The sequence below is a fragment of the Neopsephotus bourkii genome, unplaced genomic scaffold, assembly GCF_033783945.1.
Source record: "Neopsephotus bourkii isolate Nb327-2 ecotype Australia unplaced genomic scaffold, CSIRO-AGI_Nbou_v1 NB_1060, whole genome shotgun sequence".
Lineage (NCBI taxonomy): Eukaryota > Metazoa > Chordata > Aves > Psittaciformes > Psittacidae > Neopsephotus > Neopsephotus bourkii.
In genome coordinates this window covers 734,763-752,537 of record NW_026901548.1, presented here as the reverse complement: position 1 = coordinate 752,537, position 17,775 = coordinate 734,763, and the positions used below count along the sequence as shown (strand labels likewise).

The window sequence follows — 17,775 nt, the reverse complement described above, 5'->3', positions numbered from 1 at the left end:
GAGCCGGTTTCAGGAGCACACTGAGAAGCAAATTTGACTTCTTCCACATGGTTTTCCCTCGGTTGGTACAGCTTGAAAAGCTGAGGAAGCTGCCCCCCAGCGCACCAGTGAGAGCTCAGGCAAAGAAACACTGCAGAGGCCACCAGTACCATCAAGGGTTTGATTTATGATCTAAACCAACAACTGCTGGTTGCCTCAGCTGGTCCCTTTTCTGTCCCCATATGACATATGCTTCTGCCCTGCTCTCAGTGAGCTCCAGGAGTATCCCTGTTAGCAGGATGCTCTATGTATGTACCCAGTGTCAAACTGCGGAACCAAAACTCGGGGTTAAGACTCAAAGCTCCGAATTACCAACCAAAGTTCTCCCAGCCAGCATCCCCAAGCGGGCAGCGCCAAAACTCCAGGGTCACTGCTGGAGCCTGCAGCCTCTTGGGGGGGTTATGGTGGAAAGAAGAGCAAACTGCAAGGCCACTTTGCTACCCCTGACCCTTTCCAGCCCAGCTCAGCCCCTGGAGCTGTCCACAGTTCTACCACCCAACCCACCCTGAGCACGAACCCCAGCACGTCGCAGCCTTTCCCTCTCAAAAGCTGTAAGAGAACCTATTGCAAACGAAACCTTGAGCCCACTCAAGTGTCCAACATGAGCAAAGGAAAAAAGCTCCAAAACACAGCAGTGCTGCCCATCAGGTGCCATTCTGCCCTCCAGCAGGAAGGCTTCACTGTGGAAGCGATGGAGGAGCTCGATTCTGTCCAGCTCCTTCCATCAACCCACCTCTGGCACATTACATCGCAGCAGGGGATGCTCTAACCAACATCCTTTGAGGGTGCCTCTAGATAAAGTACCCATTGGGCACAGCCTTAGCATATTAATGTTAGCATAAAATATTAGTAATGCTTTTTACCACTGCACAATACAAACTCTTTCACTTCCTGCAACTGGTAGTAACGTGTGGGATCAGGGTGAGGTTCTAGTGTGCAGGAACAAAAATCCAGCACTGGTTTCCAGTGCAGATTGTGGGGAGCAAGTAAAACAGACTTGTCTTTTTATAGCCTGTTTCCATGGTGCAAAGAGGTTCCCGTAGCTAATCCTGCAGCTGCACAACTGCAGAGCACTGCACAGCCTGGGGACAATCCTGTGGCAGTCTGCCCCATCCGTTCCCAGATCAAATCCAGTGGCTTAACACCGGCATCAGACAACAGAGCCTTCTCCCACTCTGACACCAGAGCGGGGTGGCTGCGGTTGAACTTCCTCAAGCTGCTGATCCATTTGGGATGGATCAGAGCAGCCAAAGCAAGGTCTGGGTTTCAGACCCCAACTGCCCAAGCCCCCAGGCCATTCAGAGGAGGTAAAGAAACAGGTTCCTATTTGACTTTTCTTAGGGCTGTACATCTGAAGGACGAGCAGTAACTGCACCAACCCCTCTGCTCCTCTCATTGCACAATGAAGTGGTGCTGTCTCTTTCTCAGAGCCACCCCTGCCCTCCCCACCTCCACACACCAGAAGAGAGCCCCAGAGCATCCTCCAGGACCCAACATGCTGAGCACCAGTCACTCCCTCCACCCCCAGCACGGTGACACCCGCCCTGTACCCAGGGCACAACTCACCTGCTCCTGGGAGTTCATCACCCGCAGCTTCATTTGCTTCAGGTAAGTGGAGGTGAGGGGCATGTTGTAGTCAATGATCCCAGAAACCAAAGAGGAGGGCGGTTCACTCTCTGAGGAACAGAGGGGAAACTTCATTTAGCTACGGGGCTGTGGGAGCACAAACCTACAATGCGTTCTCATAGCCATCAAACCCATGGATTTAGAACACTTAAGGTCCTTAGCGAGAGCGGGTGCCCGCTGAGCTGAGGTTCCCCTAAGAACATGACCCCACTGCGAACATGATTACAGAACAGATGTTGGGTTACAAGGAAAAGCTCAAAGCATCCCTGTCACCTGCATTAGACATGCACCTCACCCAGCACGTGCCATGCTCCCAGCCTGGGACATAGCAGAGGAAGGAACCGATGCCTCAAAGCCCTTCCAAGCAAACGGGACTGATGCAGAGGCTGATGAGCAGGAATAGATTTGCAGCTTGCTTTAGCATTGCAGAGTCTGGCCAATTTTGCTGGGATTCCCTCAGGTAGGTGCTAACATTAAGGCAATTTATTAAGTATCTCCATGTGGTGATGAAGATTATTTTTAACACTCTCATTAAAACACAAACTTCATTTTAAAGATCTTTAATTTCAATTGTTCCTGTGGATTCCTCTGGCTGCCGAGATTGAGCTCCGGAGATCTCCCTGGATTCAGACCCTCCTGCAGCTCCGTCCCCACAAAGCACTTCCTCAGTGACACCCCTGAGCTCTCCAGGGTTTGCCAGCTCTGCCATCAGCACTGTGGGGCCTGAGCCCCCCCCAGGACACGAAGGCTGCTGGAGTTCTCTGTGCTCATGGTGAATGTACAGCCTCGTGCCACGGGGCTGTTCAAGAGGAACACTGGTTCCTGCAGGGATGGCTGCTGGCTAGAGGGGGATCTGTTTGCCCTCCATGCAAGCGCAGGGAATTAAACCAGCCTTCCAGAACACTCCAAAGGGATGTGTGGTGTCTGCAGCCGATGGGGAAGCAGGAATTCCAGGAGCTGAAGGTGAAGCAGTGGCCGGAGGTTTCCATTGCTGCTCCTCACTCCCTCGGCTGGCTTGTCTTTGGGGATCACCGGTTTCAGAGGCACCTCTGACGCAGCAGCCCCCCCCCGGAATGTTTGAGAGCACCTCTGGAACCCAGCAACCCAAACACAGTGGGGCTGCTCCTCAGAATATCCAAACATCCCAGTGGAAGCCGGCAGACCTGAGGACACCTCACACCTCGGGAAACACCAGCTCTGTCGGGTATGGTGAAGAAATGACCTGACCCTAAAACTCCCTGTAACTGACTCAAACATCACATTGGTTTTGGAGGATCTTCTCTATCAAGACACTAACTGGGTTCATGGAAATGCTTTGTTCCCAGGTTCATTGGATTCACCCCTGGGCATCTGAAGCATCTGAAGCATTCCTGCCTGAGGATGCAGGGGAGGGCGGCCAGAGCTACTCAGGCCAAATATGAAGGGGCAAAGCTTTAGGAAACTTGTAAACTAAGACACACACACACCCCCCCCCCCTTTTCTCATGGCTGTATGTCAGTGGTTCCTGTCACACTTTGAACTACAGATTAACTAAGAGCATTTCTACATCTCTGTACTCACCCCAAATAACCCATTCTACTGTGCCAGGGTGTTACTTTGTGATGGAAAGATGCTGAAGCCCCAGTGCAAGGGGGCCTTGTGGCTGCCTGGGTCTGCAGTGAAAGAGGAACTGCTCCCAGGAACAAAATCTGCCACCTCCCCAGGCTGGCTGGGGCCAAGGCTGGAGTCTTTAGGGGTTTAGGAAAGCACTTGCCAAGAGCAGCAATGGCAAAGCTGCTCCTTCCTGAAGCAGAGGTGTGCGTAGGGTGAGCCTTGCAGACCTCTCAGGATGACACCCTGCTCTCCTGCCATCCCCCATGTAATAGCTCATCACTGCCCAAAGGAGTGAGGCTCAGCAGAAGCGGCTCAGCATCCCCACAGGGGAAGGAAGAGTGAGGTAGCTGAGTTTTGGTGCTTAGATTCTGCCTGAAACTGTCCTGATGTAAAGCCAGATTAATCCCATTAACAGCCTCAAAGTTACTGCACCAGATCTGAGCTGAGCCTAAGAACCCAAACCCCTTATTCTTTATGAAACTGGAAAAGAAAGCAAACCTTTGTTTGAAAAGGCCTGGGGGACTCCATGGGAACAATCCTCGTACCCCACATGTCACAAGAGAGGGCTCCTGGAATCCTTGAGCTCATTTTTCATGAAGCTAGCTGGATCACATGCTGGACACCCGGACGGGACAGGCAGGATGGTTTAAAGCAACATGAGTTCAATCCTAATTCCAAGCTTGTATAACCCCACTGCAATTAGTCCTAATTTAGTAAGAGTGGAAAGAGATGCCAGTGGAGCCCAGTGATGTTCCAGGTTTCCCATGAGCAAGACCATTTGCTTTTATGAATGATGTGGGTACCGGGCAGGGTTTGATGTCCGATCTGTTTATTCAGGCAGTTCGGTGATCACAAATGAAATGTGTTGGGATTTGCTCAATGGACAAGAGAAGGAGGAAGAGATGGGAATGACTCAAAGTTCTTCATGTTGCTGAGTTAACCTTTACCTGTGTGTGCCTGTGTGTGTGTGCAGGTGCTCACACCCAGGTAACTCCTCTATGACCTCTCTGGGTTTTTAGGTGATTTGCTCCTGATAAATTGCTGAACATGCATTAGAGAAACCAGAAACCCTTCCCCAGTAAAAGTTACCTTATCTAATCTGCTCTATGCATTTTCACGGGTACTTAGTCACTATTTAGGTGCTATTCAGGGCAGAAAGGCACTTCTGTCCTGCTGTTCCTGGTGGGGATCCTTTGTTTTCCTCTTTGATATACCTTTAAGGGAACAGCTAAGGGGGAAAGCTTTACTAAAATAACTGAGGAATCTGCTCAGGACAGACAGATCTCAGCCCTGATCGTGGTTTCTATGGCTGGAAGCACTCTGGAGGGGACACCCAGCACCTGGTGCTCCCTGGGGTGCCTCCAAGCCAGGGTGCTGCCATGTCCCTGGAAGAACAGGGGGACATGGGGCTGGTGGGTGGGCAGGAGGGAGCCCCTGAAGGAACAATGACCCTTTCCATCAGCTGCCTCCTGGAAAGGGATCCCGAGCTCCGAGGCTGGCAGCTTGGCTAGAGCCAGGCACTTGGTGGAGTGTCCTGGTTTGGCTGACCCAACAGGGGACATCCTTGCCCTATCCCACCATCCATCCAGGCCCTGGGCCGGCTGCTGCAGCCGCAGCACTTGGAACGTCACCGTGATGGATGCGGCGCAAGCAGTGTAAAGGTCACGTCTGCTCCCAGCGAGGCCAAAGGCCAAAACTTCTCCTGACCTAATTGGAAAGAGGGATCCGGCCCTTCACCAGCAGGGTGGGAAGTGCTGCAGGAAGGGAGCTTGGGCTAATAAGTGTCACACACCATTATTCGGGAGGGTTCCTAAACCATGCAACAAGCACAGAGCCTTTCCATGAGCAGCTCTGCAGAGCTGGCACACGTAATCCACTTAACCAGACCTCTGGGCAGCCCTTGCTCTGCACCGAGCACTCAACAGCTGGGAATTCGGATTTCAGAAGGGAAATTTTCTGTTGTTGGGCCCTTTGTTCTGCTCCTCCGCTCAATGAGAGCTGCCAAGGGAGCCTGGTGGCCTCACCGGGGTAGAGCCAGGCTCCCTGCAGCCTGCTCATGGGTTTTACAAAGCAATTTTGGGTGAAACCCCCTGGGGCAGTTTGCTGGTTTGTGCTTGAGCACAAAACCAAGCTTGTAATCCAGCAAAAAAGAGGCAAACAGCAGCTTTAAGCACTCCGGAAGGAAACCTGGTCCCATCTCCCTACCATTTATATGATAGCTGCAGATTGGCTCCATTTACAAAAGCACCATAAGGAGCCAACCACCGCAATGGCCACGCTAACTGCTGGGATACAAAGGCTTAATGCAACTTTGATTACCAAAACACTTTATCAAACACGGGATCACGATGTGCATATCTATTAATTACTGCACATTAATTCCGTATCAGAAACTTCAGTTATTCAGATATATTCAGTCCCTTTGAGCACAAAATTAATAGTTTAAAGGAAAAACTTTAGGTCATGGTTTTGGTTGTGTTTGGTTTTTTTTTTCTCCAGAAACCGGGTTTAAGCAATTCTTTCAGCTTGGCTATGAAAAATGCATGAAAAAATAACCCAGGTCAGGAAAACCATCGGGTTAAGGAGTATCTCAGGGATGGGGCAGTGCCCTGACAGCTCTCAGGGCTACTGCACCGGTACAAAATGTTGTGTCAGCTCTGCTGGCAGAATTCATTCGCCTTTACCTTTGGGCTCCAGGCCGTTGGAGTTGAAATGCATCCTCTTCTGGCACTCGGTGCAGCTCATCAGGAACCTGGTCACGGCTTCTCTCGGCAGGAACGCGTAGGTCTCTGCGATCTGGGAAGGCAACGGGACAGCTCCGTGAGAGAGAACGGTGCCTGGCAGAGGGCACCGTGACCACGGGCTCCTCCCGCCTCCCCTGCTTGCTCAGCCTAGCCCAAGGGCATCCACATCCCACAGCAACCTGGGCTCCCTGGATCCCTCCCTCCAGAGCAGCTGCTGATGGAGGACCATTTTGGAAGTACTCAGTGTATCAGAGGTGCTGACACACAAACAAACAGACCTTTGGACTCCCAGCAAGGGAAACCCTCCCAGAAACTCCTTCCAGTCACCCTCGGAGCCTATGAAGAGCAAAGCCTCAAATGTGTGAGAATCAGCTGAGAAATGCAGCTCTGTTTGCATTAATTGTCATCACACCAGTAACCTGAAGAATCCATTAATCTTCAGTGAGGGCAGGTCACTTTTTCCCACAATGACAATCAATTACTGGTAATACTTTGCACTTGTGTGACACACTTTATCCAGGGAATTGAAAACATTTTTGCAAACAGCACTGCTCAGTCTCCTGAACCTGCCTGGGATATTTGTATTTTACAGATGAGGAAAAGCTTAGGATAAATATTTAAAACTTGGATGCTTGAAGTTAAACACCAGCTCCAGACCTCAGCACCCACAGAAGGTACCTGGCTATCAGAGTCCTCCTGCTCCAATTAATCCCTGCCAGCAGCAGTTCTACAGCACTTCTAAAGATCAAGACCAGGTTATTTGGAGCAGGAATGAGGCAGTTTCAACGTGGGTTTCTGTAAGGCCATAAGACACCATCAAACCATGGAGCCTGACCTGTGCAGCACAAACTGGGGCACTTCACCCAGGTTGTGCAGCCTGTGGTTTGCCTAAAACAGCTTCCAGGAAGACATCTGGTCTTAATTGGAGGCATTAAGAGGTGCGGAGCCCACCTCTTACTTGGGGCTGGTTCCCCCGGTTAATCACCCATCCTGTTTGGTCTAAGTGACTTGTCCCAGCACGGCGGTTCCCCAGGCAGGGGCCGCGACCCCAGCAGGGGTCACAGCCCTTACAAGTGGGGTCACAGAGCAGACAGAAATTCAATTGTTCATGCCGCTCCTCGGGGCTGGAGCACGGCAGAAGCGGGGCTCGGGACGGGAAGCGCGGCTGCAACCGGACACCTCGAGGGTGACAGGGCCAGGAGGGGAGCCCGGCCCGGCCCGACCCCTCCCCGGGCCGTGGGCTCCGTCCTCCCGCCCGCCCTTTGTGAACAGCGACCCCAAATACCCCAATTCCACGACTGTTTCTGCCCCACAGGAAAGGGCGATGCTCGGGCTTGGAATAAACCCCATGCTCCTGAAGGAGCGCAGAGGCTTTGCTCGGGGACGGCCAAAGGCGCCCCGGCGCTGCGGTGGGAGGAGAGCCATCCATCTCCACTGAGCGGCAGCAGAGCCCGAGCTTTCACACGCCTGCTCATGCCAGATGGGTGGAAAGTTCAGGCAGGGACCTTGTCCCAGCCGCTCAAATGGAGGATGCAGTGCCTGCTCCTCATGGGATTCTCCTCCTGTTTAGCTACAGCCCCACCGAGCTCTGCTGTGCCCCAGCGGATGCCCAGCTCAGCCTCTGCCTCTGTGCCATATTTACCAGCGCACAAGCACGAGGGACTCCCACAGAAACACTGACATTAAGGGCCTGAAAATCACTGGTGGCAATCGGGGTATTGTGGCATAGGCAGGGTCCTGTCCCTCGCTGCTGCCCGCGGGGCTGAGCCCAGTTTCCTGCCTCCTTTGCTCCAGCAAGCCCATAGTCTCTGCTGCAAATGTTCAGCTAATTTTAGCGATCCAGTTGTTATTTCTCAGCTGATTTGATGCTCTGCAGAGCAGACAGCTCCCTTGATGAGTTATCTCCCATCCAAACTCCCTTTCTGATTGCCTCCCTCCGGAGGTCACGGACAAGGGCAAACTCTCCAGTGCCTCTCATCAGAACCGGTGCGGAAGAGGAGCGGGAGGGAAGCGCTGGGGACCCGGCAGCCTCCCGAGCTGACCCCTTTGTGCACGGAGCGGCGGCGCGGGGCGTGCTCTGCAGCGTTCACCTTCCAGCCCCGGCTCCAAAGGCGCTTCCAGGGAGACGGGGCATGAGCGGGGCCAGCAGCGCAGCCGGCAGCGTCCTGCCAGGTCAGGAGGGGATACACGCTGCTAATGTGATGATCTCAGCTCAAGGGGGAGCCGGGAGGGGTGGAGCGTGAAGCTCCCTGGCTGCTGCGAGCAGGCCTGGGAAAACAGACGGATCCCGGCTGCTCCCCCGGGGCTGCGCAGGGCACAGATTAGTCCTCCAGAGACCTGAATTGAGGGAATTAAGGGAGGCTCGGCGGGGTCTGCTGGGGAAACGAGCAGAAAGGCTTTGAATTGTGCTCACACTGGTGGGACTGCATCTCCCCACAATATAAAGGGGTCACTTGCCCTTGGGGGGGGGGTCAGTGTGTGCCCCAAGCCTGCTCTGCTGCAGCGACAGGGGTTGGGATGCAAGGCACAAGCGATGCCTCGAGCTCTGGGTTCAGAATGTGGCTCCCAACCCCCATGGGGGACTGCAGGGCACTGTGCTGCTCCTCCAGCACCAACAGCAGTGGATGGACACAGGGACACAAGCAGGCAGGACAGGCTCCACCCCTGAGCCGGCTCCAGCAGCACACCAAGCCCTGCATAATCTCCAGCATCATCACAGGGAGCAGGGCAGCCTGCACAGACCTCTCCAGGATGATGTATACACCAGAGACACGAGCTGCCAGCCAGCCACTTCTGTCTCTAAGCGACCTGGTCCTTAGGGCTCTGGGATGCAAGGGAGTCGCTCGGGTTTGGACGGTAAATTCAGCTCTTCGTGTAAAAGGAAAGCCCAAATGTTTGCATGGAAGGGCTGTGCAGAGTCAGGAGAAACAGCAAGCTCCCTGGAGAAGCACACTTCAAGCTAAATTATTCCTGACCTAACTAGAGAGGTTTCAGGATGGATAGAGCTGGCTCTCAGCATCCGTGGAGCACCTGATGAGACTGAGCTCGGTGCCTGCCTCCATTTTGTAACAGAGGAAACCCAGGACGGGCTGGCGAGAGCATCCACAGGCTGGGGGAGAGGGGCGGGCTCCAGCTGGCCCCAGCCCCCCTTGCTGCCTGCTCCTGCCCTTTCCTGCCTGCTCCTGCCCTTCAAGGCCCACGCGACACATCTCCCTCTGGCCAAGGGAGACAGGGAGGCAGATGGCACAGAGCAGAGCATGCAGGGGACTGGGCAAACGTCCCCTCGCCCATCAGTGGTACCAAACGTTTCTCTTTTTCCCCTCAGACACACACAGTTGTCTTTGTACAATTCACTTGGTTTTTCCCCCTCTCCAAGCCGCCCGCACTGCTGTGCAGCTGATGCAGGTGGGTCTCCCAGCTCCCCAGCCCCTCTGCCCTGCCTTTAACCGATTCCTCTGCCTCGCTGCACAGGCATCACCTCTGCCTGCCACCAGCAGCTCTGCTGGTACCTCCCCTTGCGGTCCCCATCGCCGTGCTTCACCCCAGCTCCCATCCCCTCGCTCCCGGGGCACACGGGGCAGGGCTCTCACCGCTCGGTAGGTTTTCTTCTGCCCCGCATGCTTGGGTGCTTTGCCCGGCTCCGACGAGCTCTCCACATGCATCGAGTAGATGATGTCAAAGAAATCTTCCACCACGGCCACGCGCTTCAGAGAGATGCCCTCGGGCTCCGTCAGTCCATCTGCCCCCTACAACAGTGCAGGCAAGTTGAGTTAGTGTCAGCAGTGGGTGACAGGGGTGACGAGATGGGCCCGGGGCTAACGCGGTCGGAGGGGGCAGCACCGCGGTGCTGCTGCCTTGGGCACAGGGGATGTGGGGGATGAATTGAGCAGGGCTCCAGGGAGGATCCTGCTGTAGCCAGGGCAGTGGAAGCTGCTGCTGTGCTGCTAAAGCTGCCAGTGAAATTGGGCCAGGAACAAAAACAAGGGAAGAGTCCAGAGTGGAGCCAGAAATTGAATTTTCATAATGTAGGGTGATTTTGCTAAGCAGGGAACAGGCAGGGAAGCTCTTTGGATCTGCACATGGCACTAAACCACCCTGGGAAGCCCTGTGACATGGGGCTGCAGACCCTGCAGACACACATCAGCTGCTGGCAGGACAAGGTTTCAGTGTGATGCCAGGATACGGCCCCTAAAGGAAGGAGCCAGCATCTCCCTCCTTCCCCGCACTGACCTTTCCAAGGCACCCTCCCTCTCTCACATACGCAGAGCAGCTGAGCGCTGGCAGCAGCAGCACAGCTCTTTGTGTGTTCGGATGTGCTGGAGAGCAGGAGGCAGTAATTCTGCCACACGGCAGTGGTGACAGACTGATGGGAGTGGGAAGTGCGGGGAGCAGTGCTCCTCCGAGCCGACTGGCACCGCCGGTGTCAGCTCCCGCTGGCAGGGGGAAGGGGAGGCAGCCGCTGGTACCAGCACCGGCACGGGCAGGGCACTGGGAGGCAGCCGGCGGTGACTGAAGGGCAGCAGGCGCTGAGGAAGGGCCAGGCTTCGGGAGGTCACTGAGCTCGCTCCTTGAATTGATGCCATTGTTGCTCGGGAGCTGTATGCATACCAAACCCTATATATTATAGATACATATCCATACAGATATACACCCAGACCACGTCCCTTTGAGGCCTGCCTTCCTGAGGCATGCATCGATGCCATCCAGCTGGTGCACCCCAGGCTGCTGAGCAGCAACCTGCACATCTACATGACCTGCAAACTCTCTTTTTCATGTATATTCACACAGCAGGAGTGCAGGCAGAGCCTGGCAGAGGTCTGCATGCAAAGGGAACACCCAGCGTCCTAACCTTGATTTTTGTCGTTACTGGTGGTTGGGCTCTGGGTATTTTATATGGTCTATATGCTGAACAAATGCTGCTCTTAATCAATCATTTAGAGGTGCGACCTTCTGCTAGAGACTACCCAACATCTCCCTGCAAAGTGCTGCCTATTAAAGCTGGCTCCTCACCCCGATTTGGGAACAGACACTGTGCTGGGCACAGACTGCAGTGGGCTGGGTTGGTCCAGCACAAACCACCTCCGCCTTCCCGGGGGAGTCCCGAGCCCTGCATGAAGGTGGCTGTAACAAAGAGAATGCAGAGAGCGAACACAGGGGGCAGGGTGGCAGCTCGGCCGTGGTGGGGGTCGGGGAACTTGGCCCGCGGGAGGGTTTGTGAGGAATAGAGACCTAATTCCTTCTGTCACCGTTCGGGGAGTTTCACTTCAATCGAGGGCACGGGTATCCCCCTGCCAGGGAGGAGCGGGCATTAGGAGGCTTCCCACTGACCAATAATCCTCAGAGCTGGGTTGAAATGAGGATAATTACAGAAACAGGACAAAGGAAAATGAATGCAGCGGGAGAAAAGCACAGTCAGACGCAACAAGCAGAGCCCTCAGAATTAAGGTTGTTCCCAACCCCGTATGCAAACCACTGTTTCCAGGGCCATCCCAGGCAGCTAACACCCTCCTGCCTGCGCCGCCCGTGCTTCCCTGCTCCCTCCTCGGTTCAAAATGAACGCAGTTAAGGTTTGGGCATCACCAGAGCCGCTCTGCTCATCCTTCATACAGCCTGCCGCTCCGTCCTGGCCGGATGCCGGAGCTGTCTCCTCGACATCCCTCCCCTGCCTCCTCGTGTCTCTCCATCCCCCCTCAGCCTTGTGACTTCTCTCTCTGCGGTGATCATTTAGCTCTGGGAAGCAGGTGGGATGCAAGTGGGATACAAGCGGCTGGATCAAGTCAGTGCCTCCAGGATTCCAAGGTTTCTATCTGCCGATATAACCCAGGGTTGACCTAGGATGTAAGGGGACACAGGCACCACACACTAGCTCTGAGAGGGGCCCACGCCCCCCTGGTTCCTCCTTCCACACCCAGCATTGCTCATGAGTATTCAAGGCATGAGTCAGAGCCCACAGTATCTCAGAGTGGCTCAAAACCCCCTTAGGTTTAAAAAGCAATAAAAATGCAGTTGGGAAGGATGGGAATAAGGGATGCTTTCACCTCCTCCTGGTGTTGGGGCTCTATTGGAAGTCACCTGCCCCCAGAATGAGATTTCAGGAGCGAAGCTCAGCCTCGACACAAGCGCGTGGAACCAGGCAGCATTTCAGGTGCTGAGGGGAGGAATTCCCTTTGCCACCTTACAGGCATCCTCCTTTTCCCGACATTCGCCCAGCATTTGTCTCTCCTCCTTCCCAGTCTCCTTCTCCACCGCTGCATGCCCCATCCCACAGGGATGGATGTGCCTCACCCCCTCTCTCCCACCTTCCCGCACTTCCTCTCCCCCAGGTTATCCATCGGGTCTTTTCCCTCCCCATTCTCCTTTGTTTCCCCCATCTCCTCCAGGCCCGTGTCCCTTCGCTCGCCTCCTCCTCACGTCCCCCTGAGCGCGGCGGCAGCTCCCGGCAGCCCCCCTCGGGCCGCTGCACCCGCATCTCCCCTGCATCCCCTCGGCCCCGCCTGCCCCATCACACTCAGCTCCCGCCTGCTGCTCCCGGTCCATGCCCGGCAGCGGTGCCCCGAGGAGGCTGCCGGAGGAGCAGCGGAGGCGGAACCCGGTTCAGGCAGCGGTGTCCCGGGCGGGGCACGAGGGGCAGCGCTCCCCGCCGGGCCCGGCCCCGGCACCTTTGTTCCCGGCCCTGCCCTGCGCTCCCTCCCCGCTCCATCCCCCGCAGGCCCGGGGCCGGGCCCTTCGCCCTCCCGCTCGGGATGAGGGCTCGGGGGGGGGCCGGGGAGTCCCGGGGCCGGGACATCTGCGCGGCGGGGAGGGGAGGGGGGCGCGGGCGCCCCGGGCCGGGCCGGGCTGAGGCCCGCCGGCAGGTAGCGGGGTAACCATGGCAACCGGCGGTAATCCGCTCCCCCGGGCCGGGCCGGGCCGGGCCCGCCGCTGGCTCCTCCTCACGCCCGCCCCGGTGCCCCCGCAGAGCCCCGCCCGGCACGGACCGGCCCCGACCAGCCCGGCCCTGGCTGAGAGCATCTCCGGGCCGCGGGCAGCCGGGGTCCCGCTCCTCAGACCCCGGTGCGGGCAGCGCCAGGGACAGCGCAGCCCCTGCCCCTCCCCTTACCCCGCATGGCAGCCCCGCTGTGTCCCCATCATGGACCCGCCGTGCTGGGAGCCCGGCAGCGCCATCCGCACACACCCACGGCGGCCTCCTGCAGCCCGGCTCCCTCCGCTCCAGCCCCCGCAGCCCTCCCTCGCTGCCCGCTGTGCGTGTGGATGCTGCCATCACGGGGCCCCGCAGCCGGACCGCGGCACTGAGCAGCGCTCGGGCTCCGTGCGGGGCAGCAGCGCCCAGGCCGGCAGCTGCCACCCGATCCCCTCCGCCGTGACCTCCACCCCGAGCCCCCGCGGCCGCCACCGCCCCGTGCGAAACCGGACTCCGGCCGGGGTCAGCCCCGCAGGGAGGCCAGGGATGAGCAGCGGCCTCCCTGCAAAGCGCTCCCGTCCCTGCGAGCCCGGCCCCGCCTCGGACCCTGATCCGGGAGCGGATGGGAGGGTTCAAGCGGAGCGGCGAGCCCAGGAGGCAGCGTGGTCCCAGCTCCTCTACGGGAGCATCCGGTACCTGCCCGGTTGGGCTCAGCAGCCTGGAGGGTCCCTGCTCTGCCCTGCACGGGATGGCCGGGGCAATCTGCCCCCTCCGCGGGGCTGGCGGCTCCCCTGGGGCCGGGGAAGCTGCCCCCGCCTCGCTGCTCCGCAGGGAAGCCTCCCTTTTGGGAGCGGGGTGCACGGAGAGGGCCATGGGGCAGGGAGCACGGGAGCAGCAGCGCGATGGGAGGGAGCGCCGAGCGCTTCCCCATCTGCTGCGCTCACCAGCAGATAAAGCGCTGCCCTGGCCCTCGCGCGAGGGGCTGATAGCAGCCGAATTCAGCTTCCTGTGAGTCAAAAGCCGCTTCCTGCAGGCAGAGCCCTGCCTGATAATGGCTGTGCTCTGTTCTCTGCCCAGGGAGCAGACCCTGTGCCCGCGCCTCTCCTTGTGCTTCCCACATGAAAGCGTTCGTCCCTGTATCTCCCAGCCACAGCATCTCCCCTCCTGCCCCCGTGCAGGCGCTCGGCACGTTCAGCGCTTACATTCCTGTGGCTGGCTGGAAGGGCCGCGGTCACCCTTATCCCTGGGACACCCGCACGGGAGGTTTGGGGCCGGCTCTACCGAGCTGCCCCTCAAGGTCACCTCCCTTGCAGGCAGGAACGAGGCAGCGGTGCTCGCTGTGCCTTATGTTCCCTGCGGAGCAGGGCACGGCTGCAGGGCCCCGCCGGGGGTTCCCTGGTCCCACACTGCAGCGGCTGCCCCACAGCCCAGCTGCAGGTCCCACAGCCCACGCTGCAGCGCTCTCAGCATCCCTGCAAGCCCTTGGTGCTTCCCTCTGCTGCATCCACAAAGCGGCTATCACATGCCTGTTTCCAGATAGCAAACCTGGGTTTGTGTTATCTGCTGCTCTCTTCTCTTTCAGGTGCTTTCCTAATTCCCTGCAAGCTGTGGTTTGTTCTAAGGAAATTCTTGTTCTGCAGACGATGATCAGCGGCAGTAGGGAGCGGATGGAGGAGAAAGCAGCTGGCACCTACAGAGGCCAGAAACCACGACAGCGAGGGAGGAAACCCTGCCAGAGACATCCCGGACCGGGGCTCCAGCGATGGAACCTCCGGTCCATCCCCCCCGGGCACCACCAGCATCACCCCCACCTCGGCCATGGCTCCTGCTGAGGCTTCAGCACCAACCCAGACTTTTTATTTCAATATGGACTCTTACAACTTTTGATCAAGAAACTGTTCCTGGTACTTCTCATCTCTGGGAAGCCAGCCCTTGATTGGCTTCTATATTTAGACTTCTCCAGGGCTTTAGGAAGTTCACTCCTCTTGGTATTTAGGTGTAGGATGAAAGCAGCTTTTGCGGGGGATATGTTAAACCACAGCAGGCTCCCTCTGCTAATGCTGCGAGGAGAAAGAAGAGCTAGATTCCTCGAACTTCCCTCTTCCTCGTGTCCCCCATGCCATGGGCACGGTGCGCGCCTCAGAAACAGGCACTGGGGACAAGCCAGGCGGAGAACAATATCAGCTGCACGGCTCCTAATAAAAAGAGCCCACGAGGAGAAGATGGGAAATGCTCTCACTTATGGATTTTGCTCTTTTTTTTCTCCTGGAAATATCTTGCTGGGAAATTTTTTTCCTGATCATTTCTGCTTGAAAAATGGGCAAGGAAGGGTTGCTAAAATGTTGATGGTGTTTCTCAGTGCCAAACAATTATATGTCGTTCTGCACGAGGCACCAAGCAAACACGAGGTCCCATCCTGCACTGACAGCTACAGTCCCACTTACTGCAGCACCACCAGCCCTGGCCCTGCCGATGCAGTGAGCCTCACCCAGCCTGCGCTGGTGCGTTCACATTGTTCCTCTGCCCAGAACTGTACACAAGAGGTTTTTTCCTCCTTGCAAAGCAAACACTTCCATGTGAGGGGCAGTGGGTTTACAGCAAACAGAGCTGAGGTGGATCTGTCAGTGGGGCACCGGTGCCGTGCATCAGAGCTGCTCTTTCAGCAGCCACAGCCGAGCCAGTGAGGTGGGTCCAGGCCTTTGCTCCGACCTCAGCTTATTCCTCTCCTGGCTCCCAGGCCTGGGAATGAAAACACAGGGAGCCTGGAAAAGGCAGCCCTGCCTCCAGCTGTGGAGAGGGTGGGCTGCGGGTCTGCTCCCCCGGGAATGGGGCTGCCCTGCATCCCAGGCCTGCCCTGGACAAGGGAGGAGAAGCCTGGGGGACCCATGGGCTTGCTGGGATGCAGGCTCTGAGGTTTGCTGGGATGCCTGCTCCAGGGCTTGCTGGGATGCAGGCTCTGAGGTTTGCTGGGGCGCCTGCTCCAGGGCTTGCAGGGATGCAGGCTCTGAGGTTTGCTGGGGCGCCTGCTCCAGGGCTTGCAGGGATGCAGGCTCAGGTTTGCTGGGGTGCCTGCTCCAGGGCTTGCTGGGGTGCCTGCGTGCCCAGGAGGCAGAGGACATTCTGCACGGTGCAGGAGAGCAGAGCTGCCTCGCTGCGAGCCGGCAAGGAAGCCGGAGGAGCCGCTGGATCTGGCACCCAGCGCTCCCCAATAGACATAACCCTGCTGCCCACGGGCCTGGCGTGAGCAGGGAGGCAGCAGTGCCCTGCCCGCAGGCAGGGTTACAGGGCAGTGAGCAGGCTGCTCCGAGGTAACAAAACACCGGGTGCATGGAGCGGCCTCAGCTGCCGGGTGAGCACCGTGCCTTGGGCTTGGTGAGAGGTGCTGATGCGACCTCGGGAGCAAAGCAACCCATTGCCCTGCCCGCAGCACCCCATTGCCCTGCCCGCAGCACCCCATTGCTCTGCCCGCAGCACCCCATTGTCCTGCCCGCAGCACCCCACTGCCCTGCCCGCAGCACCCCACTGCCCTGCCCGTAGCACCCCACTGCCCTGCCCGCACACCCCACCCCCCACACCCCACCCCAAGCACCCCATTGCCCTGCCCGCAGCACCCCACTGCCCTGCCCGCAGCACCCCATTGCCCTGCCCGCAGCACCCCATTGCCCTGCCCGCAGCACCCCACTGCCCTGCCCACAGCACCCCATTGCCCTGCCCACAGCACCCCATTGCCCTGCCCGCAGCACCCCATTGCCCTGCCCGCAGCACCCCATTGCCCTGCCCGCAGCACCCCATTGCCCTGCCTGCAGCACCCCATTGCCCTGCCCACAGCACCCCATTGCCCTGCCCGTAGCAACCCATTGCCCTGCCCACAGCACCCCATTGCCCTGCCCACAGCACCCCATTGCCCTGCCCGTAGCACCCCATTGCCCTGCCCAGGAAACAGCTCCCTGAGGCCCTGGTCATCCCACCCATGGACTGGGGACTGCGGCGTGGCATGACCCGTGTGGGGAAGCATCACGCCATGGCTCAAACAGGGAAGGTAGCACAGACATTATTACTAGGGGATGTTGCAGCATCTCTTGCTATTTTTAAATGGGCAGAGTTAAACTGTGAGTTTGGGTGGGCTTTCTTTAATAAACCTGCAAAGATGGGTAGCAATTTCTTAGTGTCATTTGGATCTTGGTTTAGATGATGGGGAGACATGCTACCGATATGGAAAAAAGGGGGGAAATGGTAAACTGCATTTATAGTGACAAGAGTGCTTATATTCCATAGCATCCTGGAAGAAAGCTAAAACTAGAAATCTATACGAATCTGAAAATACATCACTGTAACACAAATGCAGGACATGTTTAGAGTTGGCTCTTGGAGTTATCACCGTGAGCCATCTCCCCAGCACCGAGGCACTAATCTAATGGAGATCACCACCGAAGCAAAACCCTTCAGGTTGGAGGGGGACGAGGCATGGTGCGAGCGATGAGGCTCCCTGTCACAGCAAGGTGACCCCTCTCTTCCTGGGAAGAGGCCCAGCAGAACGGGGCAGCCGGGTGACATCATCGCATCTCCAGCGAGGACGCGGTGATGTCAAAACGAAAGCGAGGAGGAGGAGGAGGAGGAGGAGGAGCAGAGCCGCAGGTTCAAGCAGAACTATGTAAAACAAGCTACAGATGCTGCTGCAGGGGCCAAGGTCAGGCCGGGCTGAGGGGCTGAGCCGGGGATGCACAGCGCCCTGGTGTCAGCTCCCCACCCCTGGCAGCTCCAAGCACGTGGGTCACAGCAGTATCTGCCTCTAGGAACACGCTGACAGCCCACAGCCAGCCAAGGGGGTGAAGCGGCTGCACAGCCTCTCCTCCCCTCCTCGCCAGGTAAGGG

At 57.5% G+C, this 17,775-nt stretch overlaps 1 protein-coding gene and 1 long non-coding RNA gene across 4 annotated transcripts in view; one reads left to right on the top strand and one right to left on the bottom strand.

Moving 5' to 3' along the window:
* NOL4L (nucleolar protein 4 like) overlaps positions 1–17,775 on the bottom strand; it is a 53,774-nt gene that overhangs the window by 27,060 nt on the left and 8,939 nt on the right. Inside the window, exons 1-4 of one of the 3 annotated variants that reach the window (XM_061361403.1) lie at positions 12,041–12,218; positions 9,593–9,748; positions 5,943–6,054; positions 1,606–1,715 (exon numbers count right to left, since the gene is read on the bottom strand). In XM_061361403.1, coding sequence (XP_061217387.1) covers positions 1,606–1,715; positions 5,943–6,054; positions 9,593–9,664 — 294 coding nt within the window. In that variant the 5' untranslated portion in view covers positions 9,665–9,748; positions 12,041–12,218. Of the gene's footprint in view, positions 1–1,605; positions 1,716–5,942; positions 6,055–6,280; positions 6,299–9,592; positions 9,749–12,040; positions 12,219–17,775 lie in introns of those variants that run through there. The other 2 variants (XM_061361402.1, XM_061361404.1) reach the window with 2 other exon arrangements.
* LOC133216619 (uncharacterized) lies at positions 16,799–17,582 on the top strand. Its single transcript, XR_009726677.1, has 2 exons — positions 16,799–16,942; positions 17,179–17,582. It is a non-coding gene; the product is annotated as an uncharacterized LOC133216619 (long non-coding RNA).